This window comes from Bufo bufo, chromosome 3 (genome assembly GCF_905171765.1).
Source record: "Bufo bufo chromosome 3, aBufBuf1.1, whole genome shotgun sequence".
NCBI classification, from domain to species: domain Eukaryota; kingdom Metazoa; phylum Chordata; class Amphibia; order Anura; family Bufonidae; genus Bufo; species Bufo bufo.
In genome coordinates, this window is record NC_053391.1 from 95,309,929 (window position 1) to 95,337,894 (window position 27,966).

A 27,966-nucleotide genomic window follows, 5' to 3' on the forward strand; every position below is an offset into this window, starting at 1 on the left:
AGTGTTCGGTAGTGGTGGCACATCTTCCTGCCACAGCACTACTTGAACACGTAGACTGACCTGACAGATCGTCTCCCAATCGCAGGAAAGAACGCCACGCAGACACCATTATAACAACTGTTTTTATTTAACCAAAATCTAATGCATTAACATTAATTCTATCAGTCATCTGCACTTCTGCAATCATCATGCTGTTAAAGAAACCGTTCTAGCATGTGATCACTGGGGGCACTGAATGGCCACAGCAGTCATGGGACCAAGACACTTTCAAGGGGGACCTAAAGTGGCTGGGAAGGGGGTCATGGCCCTGGAATGGCGGGACTGCAGAGGTGAGTTTTTTTTTTTAAATTGGGCACAATTAAAACATGCTGACAAGTTACCTTTAAGGGTACGTCAAAATAGGACGTATTTTGGTATTTTTTGACATAGATAATGCTGTGGACATACTGCACCGCAAGAAAATTTACATTATGGAGCGCATTTGGATGAGATGTTCCACAATTTCATCCACTTTGCTGGCACAGGAATAAACTGTGGGTTTACGCAAATCCATGACATCAAATGGGCACTGTATTAGTCTATGTGGATGTACATTTTAGCAGTCAGAAATTTCTTGTTACTGGGTACTGCAAAAGATCTGGTTATCCCCAAATTTTTGTATGTACTATATATGATTCTATAGTATTATATCTTTGAGGACTTTACTACAAAAAAGAACTTGCATTAGAATGTGAAAATATCTCACTTTTATGATGATGGTTTGTAGTTCAAGGCCAAAATCCTGTTAGGTACAGTGATCTTGTGTGGATCCACATCACCATCCACAGTGTCCACAAGTTCATGTAAATATTGATGCTGCGTTATGGTGCATTTTAGCTACTGTTTAGATTGTTATCTCACAAAAAGTATTTATCACCTATCCACAGCCCCAGAAATCCCAAGAACAGAGGGTTTCCAAGTCCCCTCCTTGAATGGAGAGGGACCACTGCATTCACTTCTATGGGACTAACAGTATGTTGTCTAGGTCAGTGCCAAAGAAGCGGTGGATCACCATGCAAACTATCGCTCTAATCAGAGAGGAGACTCAGGGACCCTCCATTCTCAGGATCGTCAGGGTCCCAGTAGTCAGATACTCAGCAATCCGACAATTATCGCCTATTCTGTGGTCAGGTGACATATACTTCACATGGCACAACCCCTTTAAAGGGCATCTGTCAGCAGATTTGAACCTATGACACTGACTGACCTGTTACATGTGCACTTGGCAGCGGAAGGCATCTGTGTTGGTCCCATGTTCATATGTGCCCGCATTGCTGAGAAAAATGTTTTAATACATGCAAATGAGCTTCTAGGAGCAATAGGGGTGTTGTTGTTACACATAGAGGTTTTGCATTCTATACAACTGCCGCACCCCCTATACTTTAATTGGCAGGGCCAGGCAGTGTAAACGTGATCACACTTGGCCCTGTCAATCAAAGTGGAGAAGGTGCAGTAGTTGCAGAGAGAGCTGAGTCTCTAGTTGTAATGGTAATGCCCCCGTGCTGCTAGAGGCTCATTTGCATATATTAAAACATGCCTTCAGCTGCCAAGCGCACATGTAACAGGTCAGCCAGTTTCATAGGTACAAATCTGCTTACACATGCCCATTAAGGCTCTTTTCACATCACGTTTGTCCCACATTTACATATATGCAGCAAAAAAAGGATGCAAAAGGGTAGTATACTACGTTTTTCCATTCTGCAGAACCCAGCAAAAAAAAAAACAAACATGTTAAACGGACACTTTTTCTAATAGAACCCTATGGTTATTGATGCTACTGTACAGCGTCCTACAGAGGCGTCTATTTAAAGTATAGATAGTGCGTATAGATTAGCTGTGGGACAAAAACCTGATGTGAACACAGACTAATTAACATAACTCACAAAAGGAAAAAAAAGTTTCAAACCAAAGTTTTTTGAAGCGCTACTGATCTTGGTCAGTATTTTGCTTTAAGATTTGTAATAGAACCTACAGAGGAAAAGTTTAATGGAAAGATTGAAAGTATTCTATATTTTGGACCCTCTCATCATTTAAAGAGGACCTTTCATCTGGCAAAAAATTCGGAACTAAGTGTCATGATCTGTACAGCGGTGCCCAGGGATCTCACTGCACTTACTATTATCCCTGGGCGCCGCTCCGTTCTCCCGCTATGCCCTCCGGTATGTTCGGTCACTTGGTTATAGTAGGAGGAGACTGCCCTTGTTCTCCTGGGCGTCTTCTTCTCCCAGGCTGTAGCGCTGGCCAATCGCAGCGCAGAGCTCACAGCCTGGGAGGTTTTTTCCTCCCAGGCTGTGAGCTCTGCGCTGCGATTGGCCAGCGCTACAGCCTAGGAGAGGGAGACGCCCAGGAGAACAAGGACAGTCTCCTCCTACTATAGCCAAGTGACCGATCATACCGGAGGGCATAGCAGGAGAACGGATCAGGACAATTTTTTGCCAGATGAAAGGTCCTCTTTAGGCCTACATATATTAAAGCTATACACTAACCAAAATAATGCCATGTGAAGGAGGCCTTAGGCTGAGGTATTTTTTTTTTACTTTTTTTCTGTAGCATGCAAACCACATAAGAATTGTAATAGTTGTTTGTTATAGAAGCATTGCTACAAAAGAGGAGGCAAAATACTGGCAGAACTAATGTATAGTGCTAAACTACATAAGGTTAGGCCTCATGCAGACATCCTATAAGGGTCCATTCACACGTCCGTAGTTCCGTTCCGTGGCCCCACAAAATAGATAGAGCATGTCATATTCTTGCCGCAATCGCGGACAATAGGCATTTCTATCATGGGGCCGGCCTTGTGCAGTCCGCAAATTACAGAACGCACACGGGCCGGTATCCATGTGTTGCGGATCTGCAATTTGCGAACCGCAAAACACTTATGGACGTCTGAATGAACTCTAATGTTGTCCTGTTTTAGCATCTATTTCATAGTAAGCCTAACAACCCAAACTGACAGAATCATAAATTGGTCAGTCTTCTCCAATGATGACGTCTCCCACTGCTATCTTTACACAACCTTTATGTACACATAATGCAGCATGAAGTGGCTCGGTGAAGTTGGCAGTGAAAGTGTACAAGCACCTTATGGGGGCACACAATTCGTAAAAGGACAGCTTCCCAGCCTCATAATCCACATATATCCTGACTTTATCACTGGAGATCTGGTGAGGTAACTGGATCACATAGCCGTTGTGTAACACTGAACACTGATTATTATATACCTGTCGTCCTCCACACAAACACCAGGACTTATTATTATTCCCAATGTATGACCTACGCCTCTTTCTGACTATACTGGGATAGCAAATTCCTATCCTCCACAAAAGTGATCCACTGATCTCTACATCCCAGTATTGTCGCCCCGATGAAAAACTATTCCTGCTTATCACCTGATTCTCCTGGAATTTCAATGCCGTTTCTAGACGATTTTGGTTCATCAGTGTCCGTGACACGGTTTTCAGGTCATCTGATATGTGGACATTATTAGCAGCCGTGTTTACATCCAGTAATATGTCTGCAGGACCCTCTGCAACGAAAGTTACATTTATATCTCTTATTATATCAGATAAAGTCTGTGATATGCGGGAGATCAACTCCGCACCCCAATCACCTCCATCATGTCTCAGGGTGTCTTCAACACCTTCCTCCTCCTCTGGATCGTACAGGTTACCTGTGTCTAATTCCCGCAAAAAAATAAGTGGATCAGTCATGCTACACAGCACCTCAATGTACCTCATCTTCTTAGAGAGCTCTTCCATATTTATTTCTAACTTGTGGATCAGAGAGGAGAGCGACAGTGACACCTGCTCTTCCTGCCTGGAGAACTCACTCATGATCCTCTTCTCCACATCATCTATCCGTCTCCTAATGTCTATAAACAGGGCAGTGACACTGTCTGCTTTTCCAGCTGCTTTTACTTTAGCTTTTCTCCAACAGTCCTCTAGACTCCAGACTCTTTCCTCGGTCTCCTCTCTCTTTGTGATCAGTTTCTGCAGAACATTTCTAAGCTTCTTCTTTCCCATCTCAGAAGCCACATCTAGAGATTTTATTTCATGTCCCTGATGTTCTCCAATCAGACAACAGGACACACAAATGCAAGTGTCATCGTTGGTGCAGTAATATTCCAGAATCTTCTTATGGATGGAGCATTTCCTGTTCTTCAGGGATGTGCTGACTTCAGTTAGGACATGTTCTGCTGACTTGCTGTGAAACCTCAGGTGTTTATCACATAGAGAAGCTTCACAGTGCAGACAGGATTTAACAGCAGGTACAGGATAGTCTACGCAGTAAGTGCACACGATTTTGGTTTCCTCCTGATGTGGCTGAGTAAACTGGAAATTCTCCACTAACTTACACAGAGTTATGTTCTTCTGCAGTGCAGGCCGCTCCTGAAACTGTGCCCTACATTCAGGACAGGCATAAACTCCAGACCCGTCCAGTGTATTCAGGACCTGATCAATACAGTCCAAGCAGAAGTTGTGTCCACATCTCAGGGTTACAGGATTGGTATAAAGGTTAAAACAGATGGAACATTCCAGTTCTCTTCTCAGACCAGCAGATGCCATCGCTGACGGCAGAAGAAAGAAATGAAAGTAAAAGTATGAGTTATTCACATTTATCACACAGGGTGAGGCTGGGCTCGTGACCAAGTTTCTACAAGCTAGTTTCAAGTGACACAACAATTTCATACTACCTCAAATCTGGGACGATTATGTGAAGTCCCTATGGGTGGAAATATGTGGACGGAGGAGCACACAAAGCTAAAAAGGTCCTCCACATATAACGGATTTAAGCAAGAAATCTACAACCAAGAAAGAATTCACATCATCGTTATTTTTCCGTTCTCCTGATCCATCAGAAGAACAGAAAAAATAAAAAAATAAATGGATCTGGTAAAAAAATATCCTGTGCATCCATTTGAGCCGTTATTTTAGACAGAAAAAGAAAGTGTTGCATGCAGGACATTTTTCTGTCAAAAAAAATGGCTGACGGAAATGGCTCAAAAGGATACCAACTGTGCATAACTGATGCACAGGATCAGTTTTTTTTTTCTTTTGTTTTTCTGTTCTTCTGACGGATCAGAAGAACGGAAAAATAACGGTCATGTGAACTCCCCTTAAGGCATACAGATGAGGGACCAAAGCACAATGGGGCAGATTTATAAGTCCTGTAAATTTATACAGGAAGCTTCAAGATTCGCCAAATTCATCCCAGTGGTTACTGCTGGGTGATAAACTTGGCGTATGGCTAGCCACTTTTGTGTCACGATTTTAGTGAAAAATATTGCACCCTAGGCCATGCCCCCCTTGTTAGACTTACCGGTAACTGGATTTTCTGGAAGTTTCCACGACGGCACACTTGAGATTGCCCTTGTCCTGTTTAGGCAGTAAAACACACAAATCAGTATTTTTTTTTTTTTAACTAGGCATGAGTCAATGAAAAAAATCACGAAGACATGCACTACTTTGGACCGTGAGGTGGACCAAACATGCCCATTGAAGTCTATAGGTCCATAAAAAAAAAATCACTGACGCAACATGGCTGGCATCCTTGTTTGATCCAGGTCTGGTCCTTTTTTCACTGACCACTTGCAGGAGATGCTCTGTAAATTAGTTTTCAGCTGAGCAGCGCCGTGGAATACAGACGAAACATGGATGGATTTTTCTCACGAACATCAAACGGACACAGAAATGTAAACAAGGCCTCATACTGCGTATTTCTTTTTACTAGCAGACTTTGTCAAGAGAGTGCTTTCAAACTCAGCAGAAAAGACTTTCCTCGGGGGGAAAAAAACAATACCATATTTTTTGCCCTATAAGACGCACTTTTTCACCAAATATTCATTATGGGGTGAATATACCAATGAGCGCTTCCATTATGAAAGCATTCATTAGTACCAGAGAACCGGGAAGCAGTGAATGCAGCACTCCCCAGGCTTTGCACTCACCGCTTCCTGGTCCTCTGCCATCAGCTGTGCTGTGACCTCAAGCTGCGAGCATGGAGTCACAGCACGCGGCAGGAAGAAGAAGAGAGCTGGATCCTAGGAGCGGCGACGTTCGGAGCAGGACAGGTAAGTTAATTTATTTTATTTGCTCTGAGGCATGGGGGTCTGATCTGATGTCTGAATGGGGTCTTCTTTATATGGAAGCTCTTATCTGAGGTCTGATTGTGGGTCTTATAAACATTGGGGATCTTATTGGGGGCTCTAAGCTGAGGTCTTATTAACAGTGGGGGTCTTATTGGTGGACTGATCTGAGGTGAATAAAAAATATTTTTTTCTTATTCTCCTTTAAAACCTAAGTGTGTTTTATAGGGTGAAAAATAGAGTACTTCACTTTTGTGGGGACTGTTTTTTTTTTTAAGAAACTTGGTCAAATTCTCCAAAGTATAGGAGAACCACTAGCCAGAGAGAACCAACAACTATAGGAGAATTAAGTGCTGATCTCAAGCAAAAAACAAGCCTGGATTAGACACATGCTCCATTTATATCAAAGTTGTGTTCTGCAGCACCTACCACTCCCACCACCCGCTGGTGTTTGGGACCAAGGCTCAGAAACAGACTAGGTCTTGAGGCTGATTGCATAACAGCCCATGGAGTGCCAGCAAATACAATTTATTAATGTCATCACGAAGTGTGTCACATCTATCCAATCTCATGACGATAGGTCATCAGTATTAAAATCCTGGAAAACCCCTTTAACACAAGGCAGTGCCCCGAGGGAGGGAAGAAAGGGTGCACCCTCCTTTCAGTGCACTGGCCTTAGAAGCCACTGTGATAGACTTTCTGCAGTCAGGGCCACTACCACTCCCATCCTCTGCACTGTCTCTCACTCTATCCATCTATCTTGTGGTGAGGTGATGTCATCCTAGATATCACTGGGGTCTATGTGCAAAACACACCCTGCTCTTCTCCCCTCTGTCTGTAGATACTAAGGGTGGGCCCCCTTTTCTTGTTCTGCACAGGGAAAGTGATTGGTAATTGGGCAGTTTCTACAGATACCCAATTGTTCTAGCCAAGCAGTGCCAGCCAATCAGTAGAATGCAAACCAGTCCCCTCACTTATACCAGATAAAACCTAGTCCCTGCTCTAATTAGACTTCTTTACTCCTTTATGCTGCTGCAGCATGAAGCAGACACTTCTAAGTCCAGAGCCCCTCAACCATCGTCATGGAATCTGAGGGGTTAACTTGTGCACTGAACAGTTGTAGCCCAACAGGCAGCATCACCAGAGTCTGACAAGTTACTAACAAGGTCATGGAGCAGGAGCTCACCTGCAGGTTACAGAGATGCAGCCTCTCTACCTGCTGCTCCCCTTCTCAGGACTCTGCACGGTGCAGGCCAAACCGCCGGCACTCAGGACTCACACTCACTATGAACGGAGTGATGCTGCAAGGCTTCCAACTGTATGTACCTATAGAGAAGTGAAATACAGTGGAAAATGGCGGCGCCACCACCAGAGGACTCCTGTGCATGTGCCCGGGCGAAGAAGACTCCTCACTGCGGGGGCGGGGCCTCTGGAGACCGCGGCCGCGGCTTGGTGGGGACCTCAGTGAAGGAGGGCGGGGCCTGAGCTGTACCCGGCCTGAGGCCTGACTCCTGCAATGTGGCCCCCGAGGGTAGCGCAGGAGTCAGGCTGTAGTGTGAATAATGGATGGTCCTCCTGCTGCTGTCCAGGCCAGGGGCCCCATAGCTGCTTCTACTGCTGCTAGGGTAGTTAGCGCCCTGCCCCCGCTTTCAGGGTCCTGCATACCAACAGTGACCCACTTTAGCCCACCACACAATAATAGTGACCCACTTTAACTCTGCACCAATAGTGACCCACTTTAGCAACCACAAACTAATTGTGACCCACTAGCCCCTCACGCACCAAAAGTGACCCACTTTAGCCCCTCACACACTAATAGTGACCCACGTTGGCCCACCACAAACAATAGTGACCCACCTTACCCCCTGACACACTAAAGCCTCGTTCACACATACATGCTCAAATCCGTGAAAAGGTGGTCAGTCATGCCTCCGAGAAGATGTCCTTGAAGGATCCATGTGTGGTCCGTGTGTCCGTTTTTTGCTGTCCATGTGCCGTCGGTGTTTCACGGACACTATGCAGCTGAAAAATGGCGTCCGTGTTGCATCCATGGTTTTCACAGACCCATAGACTATAAGGCAAGGGCTACACGGCGACACCTGTCGCGGCCAGGATCGCTGAGTAGCGGTGATCCCATATAAATGAATGGGATCGCCACAGCAGTCGCAGTAAATCCAGCCGTGTTGGATTTCTTGCGACTGCCGCGGCCCTTGCCTAATGGGCTTCAAAGATCCTGTGAACATGGACAAAATAAACCCATGCTAAAACACGGATGTGTGAACACACACATTAAAATGAATTGGTACGAGTGCTGTCCATGAAGAACACATAGTGCACACGTACACGGAACACTGGGAATGAGGCTTAATAGTGACCCACTTTAGCCCCCCACACCAAAAGTGACCCCTTAGTCCCCACACACCTATGATAGCATTATCTGTAGGTCATGTAATTGGCTAAAGGGAATACAGGGGAAATGTACCACCGTACTACAATATCAAAAGGACAGCACCAAAAACTGAATGCCAAGCTCAGAGGCAGAAACATCTTATAGGAACATGAAGTTAGTTTTGTTTAAAAAAAAAATCTTTTAGTTTTTCCTTCCTTTGTATTGACCTGTTGTATCTGTATTGTGTATGCACTATTGCTAACAGCTGCCGTCTTGATAGAGCCCAGTTATAATCGGTATTTCGCTCTACTGTGTGTATAGCGGTGCGCTGGCTGCAGCATACCTGGGTGTGGTAGGTCCTGCGTTTGCTGTGCACTGGGCGGTGATAGAGTATTGTAGCAGGCATTAGATAGCCTGGGTACAGCCCTTTGTATAGACCCCCCGGGAAACTCAGCACAAGCCTCGGCAGTGAGCAGTGATGGCGGTGTGATATCCAGTACAGGGTACAGTACTTAGTACGCTTTTTATCTGCGTGGGAATTGACCTGCCGTGCAGATTTCCAAATCTGCAGCATGTCAATTATGTTTGCATTTTTAGCTGCAGATTTCACCCTTTTCCAATGAAGGGTGAAATCTGCGACAAATCCGCACTTAACCACCTCAGCCCCCAGTGCTTAAACACCCTGAAAGACCAGGCCACTTTTTACACTTCTGACCTACACTACTTTCACAGTTTATTGCTCGGTCATGCAACTTACCACCCAAATGAATTTTACCTCCTTTTCTTCTCACTAATAGAGCTTTCATTTGGTGGTATTTCATTGCTGCTGACATTTTTACTTTTTTTGTTATTAATCGAAATTTAACGATTTTTTTGCAAAAAAATGACATTTTTCACTTTCAGTAGTAAAATTTTGCAAAAAAAACGACATCCATATAGAAATTTTGCTCTAAATTTATAGTTCTACATGTCTTTGATAAAAAAAAAATGTTTGGGTAAAAAAAAAATGGTTTGGGTAAAAGTTATAGCGTTTACAAACTATGGTACAAAAATGTGAATTTCCGCTTTTTGAAGCAGCTCTGACTTTCTGAGCACCTGTCATGTTTCCTGAGGTTCTACAATGCCCAGACAGTACAAACACCCCACAAATGACCCCATTTCTGAAAGTACACACCCTAAGGTATTCGCTGATGGGCATAGTGAGTTCATAGAACTTTTTATTTTTTGTCACAAGTTAGCGGAAAATGATGATTTTTTTTTTTTTTTTTTTTTTTCTTACAAAGTCTCATATTCCACTAACTTGTGACAAAAAATAAAAAGTTTTATGAACTCACTATGCCCATCAGCGAATACCTTGGGGTCTCTTCTTTCCAAAATGGGGTCACTTGTGGGGTAGTTATACTGCCCTGGCATTCTAGGGGCCCAAATGTGTGGTAAGGAGTTTGAAATCAAATTCTGTAAAAAATGACCTGTGAAATCCGAAAGGTGCTCTTTGGAATATGGGCCCCTTTGCCCACCTAGGCTGCAAAAAAGTGTCACACATCTGGTATCTCCGTACTCAGGAGAAGGTGGGGAATGTGTTTTGGGGTGTCATTTTATATATACCCATGCTGGGTGAGAGAAATATCTTGGCAAAAGACAACTTTTCCCATTTTTTTATACAAAGTTGTCATTTGACCAAGATATTTATCTCACCCAGCATGGGTATATGTAAAAAGACACCCCAAAACACATTCCTCAACTTCTCCTGAGTACGGGGATACCAGATGTGTGACACTTTTTTGCAGCCTAGGTGGGCAAAGGGGCCCATATTCCAAAGAGCACCTTTCGGATTTCACTCCTCATTTTTTCCTGAATTTGATTTCAAACTCCTTACCACACATTTGGGCCCCTAGAATACCAGGGCAGTATAACTACCCCACAAGTGACCCCATTTTGGAAAGAAGACACCCCAAGGTATTCCGTGAGGGGCATGGCGAGTTCCTAGAATTTTTTATTTTTTGTCACAAGTTAGTGGAAAATGATGATTTGTTTTTTAATTTTTTTTTTCATACAAAGTCTCATATTCCACAAACTTGTGACAAAAAATAAAAACTTCCATGAACTCACTATGCCCATCAGCGAATACCTTGGGGTCTCTTCTTTCCAAAATGGGGTCACTTGTGGGGTAGTTATACTGCCCTGGCATTCTAGGGGCCCAAATGTGTGGTAAGTAGGTAAATGACCTGTGAAATCCGAAAGGTGCTCTTTGGAATGTGGGCCCCTTTGCCCACCTAGGCTGCAAAAAAGTGTCACACATCTGGTATCTCTGTATTCAGGAGAAGTTGAGGAATGTGTTTTGGGGTGTCTTTTTACATATACCCATGCTGGGTGAGATAAATATCTTGGTCAAATGCCAACTTTGTATAAAAAAAATGGGAAAAGTTGTCTTTTGCCAAGATATTTCTCTCACCCAGCATGGGTATATGTAAAATGACACCCCAAAACACATTCCCCAACTTCTCCCGATTACGGAGATACCAGATGTGTGACACTTTTTTGCAGCCTAGGTGGGCAAAGGGGCCCATATTCAAAAGAGCACCTTTCGGATTTCACAGGTCATTTTTTACAGAATTTGATTTCAAACTCCTTACCACACATTTGGGCCCCTAGAATGCCAGGGCAGTATAACTACCCCACAAGTGACCCCATTTTGGAAAGAAGAGACCCCAAGGTATTCGCTGATGGGCATAGTGAGTTCATGGAACTTTTTATTTTTTGTCACAAGTTAGTGGAATATGAGACTTTGTATGAAAAAAAAAATAAAAAAAAAAATAAGCATTTTCCACTAACTTGTGACAAAAAATAAAAAATTCTAGGAACTCGCCATGCCCCTCACGGAATACCTTGGGGTGTCTTCTTTCCAAAATGGGGTCACTTGTGGGGTAGTTATACTGCCCTGGCATTTTCCAGGGGCCCTAATGTGTGGTAAGTAGGTAAATGACCTGTGAAATCCTAAAGGTGCTCTTTGGAATATGGGCCCCTTTGCCCACCTAGGCTGCAAAAAAGTGTCACACATGTGGTATCGCCGTATTCAGGAGAAGTTGGGGAATGTGTTTTGGGGTGTCATTTTACATATACCCATGCTGGGTGAGAGAAATATCTTGGCAAAAGACAACTTTTCCCATTTTTTTATACAAAGTTGGCATTTGACCAAGATATTTCTCTCACCCAGCATGGGTATATGTAAAATGACACCCCAAAACACATTCCCCAACTTCTCCTGAGTACGGCGATACCAGATGTGTGACACTTTTTTGCAGCCTAGATGCGCAAAGGTGCCCAAATTCCTTTTAGGAGGGCATTTTTAGACATTTGGATACCAGACTTCTTCTCACGCTTTGGGGCCCCTAGAATGCCAGAGCAGTATAAATACCCCACATGTGACCCCATTTTGGAAAGAAGACACCCCAAGGTATTCAATGAGGGGCATGGCGAGTTCATAGAAATTTTTTTTTTTTGGCACAAGTTAGCGGAAATTGATATTTTTAATTTTTTTCTCACAAAGTCTCCCGTTCCGCTAACTTGGGACAAAAAATTCAATCTTTCATGGACTCAATATGCCCCTCACGGAATACCTGGGGGTGTCTTCTTTCCGAAATGGGGTCACATGTGGGGTATTTATACTGCCCTGGCATTCTAGGGGCCCTAAAGCGTGAGAAGAAGTCTGAAATATAAATGTCTAAAAAATTTTACGCATTTGGATTCCGTGAGGGGTATGGTGAGTTCATGTGAGATTTTATTTTTTGACACAAGTTAGTGGAATATGAGACTTTGTAAGAAAAAAAAAAAAAAATTCTGCTAACTTGGGCCAAAAAAATATCTGAATGGAGCCTTACAGAGGGGGGGATCAATGACAGGGGGGTGATCAATGACAGGGGGGGTGATCAATGACAGGGGGGTTGATCAATGACAGGGGGGTTGATCAATGACAGGGGGGTGATCAGGGAGTCTATATGGGGTGATCACCACAGTCATTGATCATGCCCCTGTAAGGCTTCATTCAGACGTCCGGATGCGTTTTGCGGATCCGATCCATCTATCAGTGCATCCGTAAAAATCATGCGGACATCTGAATGGAGCTTTACAGGGGGGTAATCAATGACAGGGGGGTGATCAATGACAGGGGGGTGATCAGGGAGTCTATATGAGGTGATCACCACAGTCATTGATCATGCCCCTGTAAGGCTTCATTCAGACGTCCGGATGCGTTTTGCGGATCGGATCCATCTATCAGTGCATCCGTAAAAATCATGCGGACATCTGAATGGAGCTTTACAGGGGGGTGATCAATGACAGGGGGGTGATCAGGGAGTCTATATGGGGTGATCACCACAGTCATTGATCATGCCCCTGTAAAGCTTCATTCAGACGTCCGGATGCGTTTTGCGGATCGGATCCATCTATCAGTGCATCCGTAAAAATCATGCGGACATCTGAATGGAGCTTTACAGGGGGGTGATCAATGACAGGGGGGTGATCAGGGAGTCTATATGGGGTGATCACCACAGTCATTGATCATGCCCCTGTAAGGCTTCATTCAGACGTCCGGATGCGTTTTGCGGATCGGATCCATCTATCAGTGCATCCGTAAAAATCATGCGGACATCTGAATGGAGCTTTACAGGGGGGTGATCAGGGAGTCTATATGGGGTGATCACCACAGTCATTGATCATGCCCCTGTAAGGCTTCATTCAGACGTCCGGATGCGTTTTGAGGATCGGATCCATCTATCAGTGCATCCGTAAAAATCATGCGGACATCTGAATGGAGCTTTACAGGGGGGTGATCAGGGAGTCTATATGGGGTGATCACCACAGTCATTGATCATGCCCCTGTAAGGCTTCATTCAGACGTCCGGATGCGTTTTGCGGATCCATCTATCAGTGCATCCGTAAAAATCATGCGGACATCTGAATGGAGCTTTACAGCGGGGTGATCAATGACAGGGGGGTGATCAGGGAGTCTATATGGGGTGATCACCACAGTCATTGATCATGCCCCTGTAAGGCTTCATTCAGACGTCCGGATGCGTTTTGCGGATCGGATCCATCTATCAGTGCATCCGTAAAAATCATGCGGACATCTGAATGGAGCTTTACAGGGGGGTGATCAGGGAGTCTATATGGGGTGATCACCACAGTCATTGATCATGCCCCTGTAAGGCTTCATTCAGACGTCCGGATGCGTTTTGAGGATCGGATCCATCTATCAGTGCATCCGTAAAAATCATGCGGACATCTGAATGGAGCTTTACAGGGGGGTGATCAGGGAGTCTATATGGGGTGATCACCACAGTCATTGATCATGCCCCTGTAAGGCTTCATTCAGACGTCCGGATGCGTTTTGAGGATCGGATCCATCTATCAGTGCATCCGTAAAAATCATGCGGATGTCTGAATGGAGCTTTACAGGGGGTTGATCAATGACAGGGGTGTAATCAATGACAGGGGGGGTGATCAGGGAGTCTATATGGGGTGATAACCACAGTCATTGATCACGCCCCTGTAAGGCTTCATTCAGACGTCCGGATGCGTTTTGCGGATCTGATCCATCTATCAGTGGATCCGTAAAAATCATGCGGACATCTGAATGGAGCTTTACAGGGGGGTAATCAATGACAGGGGGGTGATCAATGACAGGGGGGTGATCAGGGAGTCTATATGGGGTGATCAGGGGTGATCAGGGGCTAATAAGGGGTTAATAAGTGACGGGGGGGGGGTGTAGTGTAGTGTAGTGGTGCTTGGTGGGACTTTACTGAGCTACCTGTGTCCTCTGGTGGTCGATCCAAACAAAGGGGACCACCAGAGGACCAGGTAGCAGGTATATTAGACGCTGTTATCAAAACAGCGTCTAATATACCTGTTAGGGGTTAAAAAAAACACATCTCCAGCCTGCCAGCGAACGATCGCCGCTGGCAGGCTGGAGATCAACTCTCTTACCTTCCGTTCCTGTGAGCGCGCGCGCCTGTGTGCGCGCGTTCACAGGAAATCTCGCCCATCGCGAGATGACGCATATATGCGTGACTCTGCGCAGGGCTGCCACCTCCGGAACGCGATCCTGCGTTAGGCGGTCCGGAGGTGGTTAAAACCCAGCGCTGTTTCTGCCATGAGGCAACATTAGAATCTGCCCTCAGGCGGCAGTTTTCTGTATTTTTGAGGGGGAGGCATCCACACAGCAGTTAAACATTGCTGGTGGATGCCGCCAGTGTTCCCTTTAGGGCTCATTCACACGAATGTGCCGTGTTTTGCTGTCCGCAAATTGCGGATCTGCAAAATACGGATGCTGCCCGTGTGCCTTACGCAATTTTTGCGGAACAAAACAGGCGGCCTATTATAGAAATGCCTATTCTTGCCTGCAAAACGGACAAGAATAGGAAATGATTTATAATTTTTGCAGGGCCACGGAGCGGAGCAACTTCAATCTTTTGCGGCCCCATTGAAGTCAATGGGTCCGCATCCAAGCCACAAAAAATGCGGGTCGGATGCGGAACCAAACCACGGTCGTGTGAACGAGCCCTTAGGCTGCGAATTCCACCTCCTGGAGCGCAGGGAGCTGCACTGTCACTCACACACTGCTCGGCTCCCCGCGCTCCTCCCCTCCCTCAGGCCAGCAGCCCACTGAATGGTGAAGCAGGCAGATTTCTCCCCGCTCCACCATTCAGCCTGCAAGCACAGATCGCGCTGCCGGCCTGTGTGGGTGGAGTCTGCAGACCCGGAATCTGCATAATCTCCGCCCACACAGTCCTGCAGAGCGATCTGTGTCTGCAGGGGAGAGAGGACTGTGAGCTTCAGGAATGGGAAAAGTAGTTACTGTGTTTGTTTGTTTTTTAGTTTTGTTTTTTAGCACAGAGACGGCACAGGTGGCATTTCTACTACAAAGGGGGCACAGAGGAGAGGGCATTAATACTACAAAGGGGGCACAGTGGGCATTATTACCATAAGGGGGCACAGCGGGCATTACTACTACAAAGGGGACACAGTGGGCATTACTACTACAAAGGGGGGCACAGTGGGCATTACTACTACAAAGGAGGCACAGTGGGCATTACTACCATAAGGGGGGCACAGTAGGCATTACTACCATAAGAGGGGCACAGAGGGCATTACTACCATAAGGGGGCACATAGGGCATTACTACTACAATGGGGGCACAAAGAGCATTACTACTACAAAGGGGGCACAGAGGGCATTACTACTACAAAGGGGGCACAGAGGGGATTACTATCATAAAGGGGCACAAAGGGCATTACTATCATAAAGGGACACAAAGGGCATTGCTACTATAAAGGGAGCACAGAGGGCATTGCTACTATAAAGGGGGGCACAGAGGGTATTACTATTATAAAGGGGGCACCAAGGGCATTTTTATTATTATTATTATTTATTATTAAAGCGCCATTCATTCCATAGCGCTGTACACGCTGTAACATTGCTACTATAAATGGGGCACTAAGGGCATTGCTACTATAAAGGGGGCACAGTGGACATTACTACTACAAAGGGGGCACAGTGGACATTACTACTAGAAAGGGGGCACAGTGGGCATTGCTACTACAAAGGGGGCACAAACGGCATTACCACTACAAAGGGGGCACAGAGGGCATTACTATCATAAAGGGGCACAGAGGGCATTACTACTATAAAGGGGCACAGACAGCATTACTACTATAAAGGGGCACAGAGGACATTACTACTGTAAAGGGAGCAGCACAGAGGGCATTGCTACTATAAAGGGGACACAGAGGGCATTACTACTGTAAAGGGAGCACAGAGGGCTTTACTACTATAAAGGGGGCACAGAGGGCTTTACTACTGTGAAGGGGGTACAGTGGTCATTACTACTATAAAGGGAGCGCAATGGGCATTACTACTGTGAAGGGGGCCCAGAATACATTACTAATGTGAAGGGCAGGGCCGTTTCTGCCATGACGCGAGATGAGAAAGAGGCACAAAAAGGGCATAATTACTGTGAGGTGGCATAACTATTATGGGTGCACAGAGTGGGCATTACTACTGTGAAGGGGGCACAATGGGCAATACTATTGGGAAGGAGCCACAGAGAGGGCATAACTACTTTGAGGGGTAAGATTGCCTGTTATTGTCCCCTTGTAGGACTATTAAGTGGTTAAAAAAAAACATCAAATAATAAAAATAGGCTTTTTTCCATTGAATACACGCTTTTCAATGAAGAAAATAGCTAAAATAACATCTCCCCCACATGTTTGGTATCACCACATCCGTAATGACCTGCACTACACAAATATCATGTAAATTATCCCCTACGGTGAACGCTGTAAAAAGGCAGAATTGCTAATTTATTCTTAGTTGCACCAAATAAACATAATAATAAGCGATCAAAAAGTGTTATTTACCCCAGAATGATACCAATGAAAACTACAACTCGTACCGCAAAAATTAAGCCCTCACAACTCCATGTAAAGAAAAATAAAAAAGTTATGGGTCTTGGTATGCGATGATACAAAAAGATTTTCTTCTTTTAATAAAAAAAAGAAGTTTTATTGCACAAAAGTAGTAAAATGTAAAAAAAAAACTATATGTATTTGGTATTGCTGTAATCGTACTCACCCAGAGAATAAAGATATTATGTTATTTAATGCCGAAAAATAAACGCTACAAAATTTATTACATAACAACGTAGTGGAAATATTGCTGTTTTTTCCCATCTCCCTCCCAGAAAGAGTTATTAAAAGTTAATCAGAAAGTTATGTGTACCCCAAAATGGCACCAACTTGTCCCGCAAAAAACAAGCCTTCATAAAGCTGCATAGATAGAAAATTAAAAAACGTATATTTCTTAGAAGGCAAGGATGAAAGAAGGAAGAAAAACGCTTAGTAAGGCCCAAAACAAGCTGGTCACTAAGGAGTTAAAGGGCACATTCTGGTGCCTCATATTGGGTAGTCAAGTTATTCTGAACATGGAACGTTTTAATTACTACAAAACGAAATTACTCTACGGCAGCCAACTACATTATATGTCATGCCTCTGCTCTGATGATCCTTTATTAGAGCAGGGATGCACAACCTGTGGTCTAGGGGCCACATGTGGCCCTACAATGGAGAGAGTCACTGTACATGAATGCATGGTCTCCTCTCTGGAGTGCTGATTAGGAGGGAGAAGTGGACCCCCATTCTCACGATAGGTGGGAGTACTGTAAATGCCACATTATAAATCAACACTGGCACTTTTTATTAAGAGATAAGGTCATCGGACCTATACTTCACACTTTTCCCCTTATCATATTTACTAAATCACCAAATTTAGGTATAAAAATTGCGCCGTCAATTAAAAATCACAAGAAAAAAAGAGGTACTTACACTTCAAAAATGGCTGAATATGAATGGGTTCTACAGATGTGGGAGGTGTCTAGGGTGTAGGAACACGTCATTCCCAAAGAAGACAACTAGGGTCCAATCCACCCAGAATCAGTTTGCTTTAGACATCAAAGACTGCCTAACATGTGATTCCTCCAGTGTGGTCTACCTTGTCCAGTGCCCTTGCCAGAAACAGTACATTGGCAGAACTAAGAGGCCCCTGAAAGTAAGAATAACGGAACACCTAAATAACATCAAAAAAGGATATGAAAATCACTCCTTATCGAAACACTTTAAGGTGGCACACAATAGTGATTTCAGGGGCATCACATTCGTGGCCCTGGAGAAGGTGGACACATACTGGAGAGGAGGTAATCACATTATGAGGATGTCCCGAGCAGAATCGAGAAGAATTTATGATTCTCCCTGCAGGTCTGAATTCAGACCTAGAGATTTTCGGTTTCAATTGAAGTACTGACTATAACATTATGATGATCCACACATATAAATATCACTGATAGGTGGGATAGAGGAGATAGAGGTAGTATTTGTGTGCATCATAAAATTCCAAAACTACCTGCACAGTTTATATGTCGAAAAATGCCACTTGAACCAAAAGAACTAAAAGAGTTTAACATTTAATAACATCTATAAATATTGTAGTAATTTATCCATTTGATATGAAAATTATATTCCTATAAGGAAAGGAATCTACATAAATAGAAAAATGGGAAAGTTCTACACAACTGGAAATGGCAAAGAGCTGGCAGGAAACCCTTCATATAGAAGATATATAAGGTCATTTTTCACATTCCTTGAAAAAAACGCAACTATAGAAATAAAACGCATGAGAAACTTATGCAAGAGAACTTATTGACATCAGAGAGAACTGAATAAAAACATCAAGTGACCATTTGGACACACCCTTTGGAAAGGGGGAGGAATGTGCAAACTGATCTAGGGTATATAAGTAATTGGAAAATTCCCACAATATATGAGTATAGAGCGATCTGTAAAACCATATCAATTACATTCAGAAAAATGAGACATCGATTTTTTAATGTTTGAAGGATATTCGAGGGGGAATTCTTCGAGTTTCGAGAAATTTTTAGAATTTTTTTTTTTCGAGGGACTTTTTCGAGAGGGCTCTTTCGAGAAAACTTTGTTTGAAAAAAAATTTTTATGTAAAAAAATTTTTATGTATAGAAATTGTTATGTTCGAAACCTATATCTATCAAGATGGTGGCGGACATATTTTACTATATTATGTTAGAGTGAGGTCTGTCCATACACATCTATAGAAGGACACATGACATTACGATGTAGAACCGCATGATGATGAAAAATGGCATGAGGCAAAAATTATAAAACCGCATGAAGAAGTAACATATGAGGAAAAATCACATGACGAAAAGTCGCATGGAGAACTTGCATGAGAAATGAAGAGACCAATAGGAAATAGGGTCAGAGCATCACGTCATAATCCCCAAGCTCTGCACAACAAGTGTAATCAATTAAACAATAATGAGGAGGATATAAAGTCGAGACCACATAACACACAGGTTACCCACTGAGGAAGAGACGAGTGTTCTCGAAACGCGTCTGCGCGGAATACCTGTGTGACAAGCAGCCTCGAGTGTACATGGCCATGTATTAATACACGAAAACTTTTCATCGAAGAAGCGCTATCCTACTCACGTAAGCAAATATTCGTAACAGGACTCTCGCGAGAAGTAAGGCGAGACTTCGGCTAAACCGGAACTGACTTCGCCGGAGCGGAGAACAGCTGATCTGTGGGACGCCACAGCAGGAACTCCCGCGTGCCGAATAAAGTGAACCATTCGGGTACACAGTGAGTAGTGAGATAATTTGGACATAATTACATTGGAACTGTATAAGGATATAAAGCCTTTTATACGTGGGATAAAGATAGCCGGAATACGGCTGGAATCATATATGACGTACCTAGACACCTGAGTAAGGTAAACTGGATGGACAATCCGAACACTGCCCTAAGGGAAATACGTACAACGTTTAGATACCATCCTCTCTAGACATTCTATACAAGAAACAATATATGACGTATAGGAATATATGCATTGATGATATAGTCCATGATGGCGGTAATTGTATAGGCTAAATAGGAGAAATCGCTCTGCCAGAATTACTGCGATCCAATGAGTCATCCCCACAGGGAGGATTCGGATGCAGTTCGTCTGATATAGCGAACTCTGAGTGTGATATATCTATACCTATGTGAATGTAGAGACATATATGCGATTCTACACATTGTTTTTTATTGTTGTTTTATATCATTGCTTTTTATGCATTTTTAAATAGATTTTATTTACATGTACACATGTCTATGAAGTGTAATAAAATATAGAGACCTTATTCCCACGTGAGTGCCAACTGTTTTGAGTGCCGGTTTCACCTTTTTTTAAAAAACCTTTTCACTCAGAACTAGGGGTGTTTCTTTTGAACCTGAGCACCAGGCGTGCTTAAACCAAAGTGAGCCAGCTGTCCACCATTTGTAATGGAAATGAAACCTGTACCTATCAGACATTAATGCCATATACGTTTGATACGCTATCAATGATCCTGAAGGTAATACCCCATTCAATCTTACTTCTGTCCTTGGAAGTGGTTCATTATGACAATGTGGCCCTTGGACCAGAAAAGGTTGTGCACCCCTGTATTAGAGTTAGGCCTCATGCACACGACCGTTGTTGTGTTCCGTTCCGCAAAATGGGGTTCCATGATCTGTTTCCGTTTTTGTTTCCGTGTGTCTTCCTTTATTTTTGGAGGACCACCAGACATAAAGGAAAGTAAAAAAAAGCCTAAGACAGGTTTGCCATGCAAATGATAGAAAAAAAACGGATGCAGACGCGGATGACAATCTTGTGTGCCTCCGCGTTTTTTAGTGGTCCCATTGACTTGAATGGGTCCGCGAACCGTTTTCCGCGAAAATAATAGGACAGGTTATATTTTTTTGACGGACTGGAACCACGGATTACGGACGCGGATGGCAAACGGTGCATTAGCCGAGTTTTCAACGGACCCATTAAAAATCAATGGGTCCGCTGAAAATAACGAAAAACGGCGCAACGGACACGGAATAAAACAACGGTCGTGTGCATGAGCCACTAGAAAGGTTGACTTGGACCAATTTACTGAAAGTATGTACTCCCCCATAATGTCACTTCCTTTGTAGGGCAGTATGGGAAAAATGTATTAAAAAAAAAAACATAAAAAATGTCATACCACATATTTTGTCACATTGGCATTTTTGCGCCATCCTCGCCACTTGGAAGTGACACATTTACAAACCTGCGGCCGTGTGGGGAGCAGGAGCGACTCCGGAGAGTGGCATAAGTATAATCTATCTGAGGTGCCCGGGCATTAGGGGGGTCATTATAATAGGGGCTGGATAACCCCTTTAAAGTGAAAACTAGTCCAGTCAGGCACTGGAGTAGTTTTTAAACTAGGGGCACGAACTGCCAGCGGTGCACTTAATTTATGACGTAGCCAGGCCTCATTATAAATTTGTCGCTTTCTCTGCTAGAAAAGGGGGAAACAAAGGTCTTTGTAAATGACCCCCAGTCGGTGTCTATGAGAAATGGGCAACAATAGGGAAAAAACACCAGGCACAGCATTTGTGATTTAAAAAAAAAAGTGATCCTATGATGGATCTCAGTACCAGAAAGGAAAACGCTGATGTGCAAGTAGCCTTATGTTTGTAGATTTTAATGTATGGATTATGAGGTGGTTACATTAGCAATTACTGTATATGATACTGTTTTATGGAGCGACGCGGGGCCTCTCTGTAGCCACAAATAAAGTCCCTTTGTATGCTAGGCTCTTCCAGCAAACAATGGGTTAATAGTGTGTGTTCTTCCCATGCAAATCAGTGCAGGTATTCCCGGCCTGTCTGTCCTGCTGAGATTTGCATAGTTTGTTGTAGTAACCGGCGCGCTGGTGATATACGAATCGGGGGAAGGCATGGCAGCGAGCTCTGCAAGTCTCTTGTGGCTGGAAAAAACAAGATCACAAGTCCAAAATCTACAGGTACCGTAAATGAGTCTCTATAAGGCCTCATGCACACGACCGTTGTGTGCATCCGCGGCCGTTGTTCCGTTTTCCGTTTTTTTTCGCGGACCCATTGACTTTCAATGGGTCCGTGGAAAAATCGGAGAATGCACCGTTTGGCTTCCGCGTCCGTGATCCGTTTTTCCAGTCCGTGAAAAAAATATGACCTGTCCTATTTTTTTCACGGACAACGGTTCACGGACCCATTCAAGTCAATGGGTCCGTGAAAAATCACGGATGCACACAAGATAGTCATCCGCGTCCGTGATCCGTGTCCGTGATCCGTGTCCGTTTTTCCTATCATTTTCAATGCAAACTTGACTTAGTTTTTTTTTTCACTTTTCATGTCCGTGGATCCTCCAAAAATCAAGGAAGACCCACGGAAGAAAAAACGGTCACAGATCACGGAACAACGGAAATCCGTTTTGCGGACCGCAAAAAAAAAACGGTCGTGTGCATGAGGCCTAAGCCGCATAAACCACAGCCTCCTGAATAGTGATTGAATGTTCATAGAGAAGACCCTTACTTTTCTTGACACAGGATTCTGTGATTTTCCTAGAAATATTTCCCAGAAAAAGAATTAACAAGGGTTTTAAACATACAGGGGGTCATTTATCATAAACCGTATGACGGTCTATGATATCGTTGTGTGCTGCCAGAGGATGCACCTAATTTAGGATGAGGAGCTCAATTCATCATAAATGAGGTGCATCCTTCAGCAGTCAGTGCACCTAAATTGAAATCTACACCAGCCCCTAGCTGGTGCAGATATCAGTCTTCTTTTACACCAGAAAACTAGTATAAGAATAGATAAATATGCCAGGCCCGCTACCGTGTCCCCTTTTTAGGAAAGGGGCGAGGGCAGCGAAGAAAAGCCACTTGCAAAAATATTTTGCACAGATATTAAGTCACAAATACAGTGTTTGCAACTTTTTTTATGCCAGAAAACTGCAATAGTGGGAATAATAAATTCCTCCATTGTTTATAAAGGGGCAACTGTACTGAACCCCGTCACTAATCAGGTTATATCTGAGTAATGGCATGCTGTATGAGGCTACGAAAATTCATTCTAGATTACGGATTATCACAAGCGTGACGCTGCCCAGACGCAGGACCATGGCAGCCTGGCTGTAAACAGATGACCAACCTAAGACTGGTCCAACCACAGTACTAGAAGATCCTCTAGTCTAGTGGGCCCAGGCTCTGATACAGAACTGTCCCCAAAGGTCAAGCAGAAGACAACCCCACTGGAGCTGACTATTGCCACCAAGGTCTTATATTTGATCTACGAATAGCCTATTAGGCCTTACTGATGATATGCCCTGCGTGTGCAGTGATGGCCACAACATTTATTACACAATTAACCCTTTCAGAAGCAATGGTCGTGTAACCAACCAATTACGTTTACACGTGCCGATTCTATGATCTTTTGAGCAGAATGGGAGGGGGATGATCTTACTAAAAGGGACATTTCCGTCCAAAAAGTTTTTTTTTAAACTGAGTATTAATAGAAAACTTTTTTTTTTTTTTTTTTTTTTTTTTTTACTCAGTAATACTATGACATTGAAAATTGAATTATTGTCTTTCTGTAGCAGTAGGCACAAAATTCGAATCCTCCTATGTAAATAGTTCATCCATTGCTGTGTGGGGGGAAGGTGTTATCTGCAAGGCGATCTTTATTTTTAATAGTAGGTGTAGAATTGGGATGGCAGTATCACAGTTCTATTGCTTTCTGGATAGGACTAGGTAAAGATGTCCACAGAAGAGAACTGCATATCAGTGTGATGCTCTAATTGAGCTCCTTTATAGGAGGGCTCTGCCTGGCTGCAGCTAATGGAAAAATGTAACTGAGGCTATCTGCGTGCTAAAGGTCCAAGCAAACAGGAAGTTAATGACTCAGGACAGGAAGTAGAACAGATGCGACTTCAAAAAATGATATCCAGAGAACCATCCAAGTATTTACCCTTAAATAATTAAGGATTGTGGGTTGGGTAGAGGGCACCTATATTTATTATATTTATATTGGTAATATAATCCACTTGATTTTTCCTTTTTTTTCGCATTGATAGGAATGGAAGGATTTTACAAGTAAATTATATGATGCTGTACAACAACAGATGACTGAGAATAATATCAACTTCTTCAATGACCTGTCAGAAACAGAAAAGATATTTGTTCTCGACAAAGCAGCCAAAGCTGTAAAGTCAGGTATTAACACTATGGCATGAGGCTTCTTGTATATGGCAGAGATGAGTGCACAGACCATCCATGGTGCTACACTAAATCCCTATGTGTATGGCCTATGTCGGAGTATGAAATTAGAGACATCCAGATGTAAAGTAGACATCTATGAGTCTGTACGTTGGCTCTGTGCAGTATAGAACATGTATGAAATAGCAATATGGCCATGTGCATGAGTCTTTAGAATATTAACAAAGTACATAGTCAGGATGTTAAAGCGGTTTTCCAGGCTCCAAATCAGCTGCTTGCGACATCCACCGGTGACGGAATTAAGATAGGTCATCAGTATAAAACATTCAGAAAACCCCTTTAATATAATTTGTCAAAATGCAAGACTTTGGGGGTCATTTATCATGCTGAAATACGCCTATATTAGGCGTATTTCAGGCGCAGCCGCTATCTGCAATTTTAACCCCGCTCACACCAGGTCTAAAATTGTGGGAATGGCGTGGACGGGGAAAGGTCGTCTCATTTACCATTGAAAAAGGTCTAAATATAAGACAGCTCAGAAGCTGTCTTATATTTAGAACTGGCGCTGGATGCGCCGAAGTTATGGAGAGGCCGGCGCCTCTTCATAACTTCGGCGGAACCCCCGCCAGCTATAGGGAATATTAAAGGGACACTGTCACCTGGATTTTACTTACTGAGCTAATAACATCACCACATTAGTCTCCACGATTTACATTAAAATATACTAGTATTACTGCCCTGTGTTTGTTATTCCATCTATAAAATTTGGAGCCCAGCCGCTCCCATTACTTCGGAGCCCAGCACCGCCCCACTGCTAATTTATTCACTACTCAGCGCTGAAGTTATGTTTGTGCAGCGCCCGTTTGTGCAGCTGGCGCATGCGCAGTGAGTTCTGTGAGGCCGATGCCAGGCCTCCACAAACATTACGTCGGCGCTGAGCAGTGAATAAATTAGCAGTGGGGCGGTGCTGGTCTCCGAAGCAATGGGAGCGGCTGGGCTCCAACTGCCAGAGGGATGTCCTCTTGGGCTCCTTATTGAGGTACTTTATATATTAATAAAACCGATTTTATAGACAGAATAAAAGACACAGGGCAGTAATACTGGTATATTTTAATGTAAATCGTGGAGACTAATGTGGTGATGTAAGTAAAATCCAGGTAACAGTGTCCCTTTAAGACCAACGTCTAAAACGCCGGTCTTAATAAATGTGCCCCTATAAGTTTGCCCCCACTTTATATCTGTCTGCAGCACCAACACATCTATGTAAAGTATACTAAATGTTATCCAATCAAACGTTTGTTGTAAGATGATGACATGCTATTAGTGGCCAGTGGAAGCCAGGACTGTCCTTTGATGGAAGTATTATTTAGCAGTGTATGGTGGTATTTTTTGCAGCATTATCTTGGCACTATGTGGCAGTATGGACTGTAATACCAGCCCTCTCTCTTCTCTAACTTCCAGGTACTACTTACAGTGAACTATCAGCTTGCATCAGCTCCAGTTTGGAGGAAAATATAAATAGTTATGTGGCCCAGGAACAACAAGATGGTGTCATCCCAAGAAGTCAGTCAGACGTGGTGGCTTCACACATTCAGGATGGAGTGGTAGGTGAAATGTGTTCTTCTAAATCACACAGTGGTGTTTGTCTGGCCGAGTAACAGCATAAATATTAACTTCTGAAGCATTTCAGATCAAAAATATCCTTAATCATATCTCAGCAGACTGTTTACAATTCATTCATAAACCTCTAGTAGGAATAATAGAGGAACAGCACAACATGCAGTTATAAGCAAAGATGGTCCAGAATCGTTATCTCATGAATAAGTAGTTCCTTAAAGGGTTGTCTCATGTCAGCAAATGGTATTTATCATGTAGATAAAGTTAATACAAGGCACTTCCTATATTTTTCGCACTTGATGATAAGATGCACCTAGGTTTTAGAGAAAGAAAATAAGAAAAAAAAAATTTCAGCAGACCCCCATGTCAAACCTCAAATCAGACCCCCATATCAGACCTCAGCTCAGGCCCCCATATCAAATCTCAGATGGGACCCACATATCAAACCTTTAAATCAGACCCCATCTGACCTCCATGTCAGATGCCTATATCAGACCTCATAGCAGATCCCCTTTAGACCATGTGAGACCCCATATCAGACGTCATATTAGACCTCGTATTAGAACCCCATCCAGGCCGTCTTTAATATTGATTGGACCCTGGGCAAGAATGCCATATATGAGCCCCCCAATGCCATATATCAACCCCCAGCCTCATGTATCAGCCCCCCAGCCTCATGTATCAGCCCCCCAGCCTCATGTATCAGCCCCCCAGCCTCTTGTATCAGCCCCCCAGCCTCTTGTATCAGCCCCCCAGCCTCTTGTATCAGCCCCCAGCCTCTTGTATCAGCCCCCCAGCCTCTTGTATCAGCCCCCCAGCCTCATATATCAGCCCCCCCAGCCTCATGTATCAGCCCCCCCAGCCTCATGTATCAGCCCCCCCAGCCTCATGTATCAGCCCCCAGCCATCAGTGCAAATAAATAAATAAACAACTTACCTCTTCTGCTGCTCCTGGATGACAGCGCTCCTCACCACCAGCGCTCTCTCTCTTCTTCCTGGACCAGGAAGCGGTGAGTACAGAGCTTTCACCGCTTCCCGGTCCTCCGGTACTAATCATCGCTTCCATAATGAAAGTGCTGATTAGTATTCACCCCATAAGATACCGGGGAATTTTCGACCACTTTTGGGGGGGGAGAAATGCATCTTATGGGATGAAAAATAATTTGTGGGCAGTGGCCAGTGGGGCTCAAGAGGCAGCTGCCTTGGGCCCCCAAGGAGCAACTGGGCCCGGGGAAGCTGCCCCTTTTGCCCCGCGTTAAAGACGGCCCTGACCCCATCAGAACTAAAATAAGTTACTCTGCAGGTCCGGCTTTCCCTCCTGCACTCACCGCTCCCTGGTCTTCTCCAGGCCCACAATGCACTGTGAGCTGACTCTGCGCAGCGTCAGGTCATAGTCAGCACACTACATCCTTACAGTGCAGCACGGGCCCAGAGAAGACCAGGGTGCGGTAATTACAGTCAGCTCTTGAAGCGCATCACTCACCATTCCCCACAACAGCATACTAGTAAGCGCTTCCATAACTAGTATATGGTTTATAGAGCACCACTATTTTTCCCACAATTTTCTGGAAAAAAGTGCCTCTTTAAAGAGAAAAATAAGGTACTAATGTAGTGTGATCATCCACATGTCCTCTTTTGCTGGATTGATTCATTTTTCATCACATTATACACTGCTCATATACAGGGGTTATGACCACCCTACAGTCTAGCAGTGGTGGTCGTGCTTACACACTATAAAAAAAAGCTTCGACCTGTGAGCACTCCCGAGGTACTGGCCACCAGAGAGGCCGCCACTTTTTCCTATAGTATGCAAGCACGTCCACCGCTGCTTGATTGCAGGGTGGTCGTAACCCCTGGATACAAACAGTGTATAATGCAATAAAGAGTTCAAAAAGAAGAATGTGTAATATTGATATTAAACATAAAATATACATTTATGGTTAGTATATTTTACCCACAAAATGATTTTGTATCTGTTTTTTCACACTATACATTAAATTATTTTTTGCTAGATCAATATATTAGAAAACAGACCAAGCATGAAGGTAAAACTGCATGCACTTCTAAATCAGCCCATACCGGTCACACTCCGAACTTTGGCCTGGAAATTGCAATTAGCCAACACAAAAGGTAATGACGGGATAACTGTAAATGGATTGATA

The 27,966-nt window shown here is 43.8% G+C and overlaps 2 protein-coding genes across 3 annotated transcripts in view; one reads left to right on the forward strand and one right to left on the reverse strand.

Annotated features, from left to right (window-relative positions):
• Positions 1-2,775: 2,775 nt before the first annotated feature.
• Positions 2,776-4,727, reverse strand: LOC120993633 (E3 ubiquitin/ISG15 ligase TRIM25-like). The gene has a single exon (XM_040422110.1). It carries the CDS (start codon positions 4,725-4,727, stop codon positions 3,009-3,011), a length of 1,719 nt encoding a protein of 572 aa, XP_040278044.1. The 3' UTR covers positions 2,776-3,008.
• Positions 4,728-21,883: 17,156 nt separating this feature from the next.
• LOC120994642 overlaps positions 21,884-27,966 on the forward strand; it is a 79,497-nt gene continuing 73,414 nt past the window's right edge. For both annotated transcript variants that reach the window (XR_005777448.1, XM_040423357.1), the window contains exons 1-4: positions 21,884-21,955; positions 24,046-24,184; positions 25,649-25,791; positions 27,817-27,934. Coding sequence is in view for 1 of the 2 variants with exons in the window: in XM_040423357.1 (XP_040279291.1) it covers positions 21,890-21,955; positions 24,046-24,184; positions 25,649-25,791; positions 27,817-27,934 (466 nt within the window). In the remaining variant the exon portion in view is untranslated. The remainder of the gene's footprint in view (positions 21,956-24,045; positions 24,185-25,648; positions 25,792-27,816; positions 27,935-27,966) is intronic.

Bases quoted from the DNA above. Each gene is read 5' to 3' on its own strand.
- LOC120993633 (XM_040422110.1), bottom strand. From the start codon at position 4,727: ATGAAATTGTTGTGTCACTTGAAACTAGCTTGTAGAAACTTGGTCACG.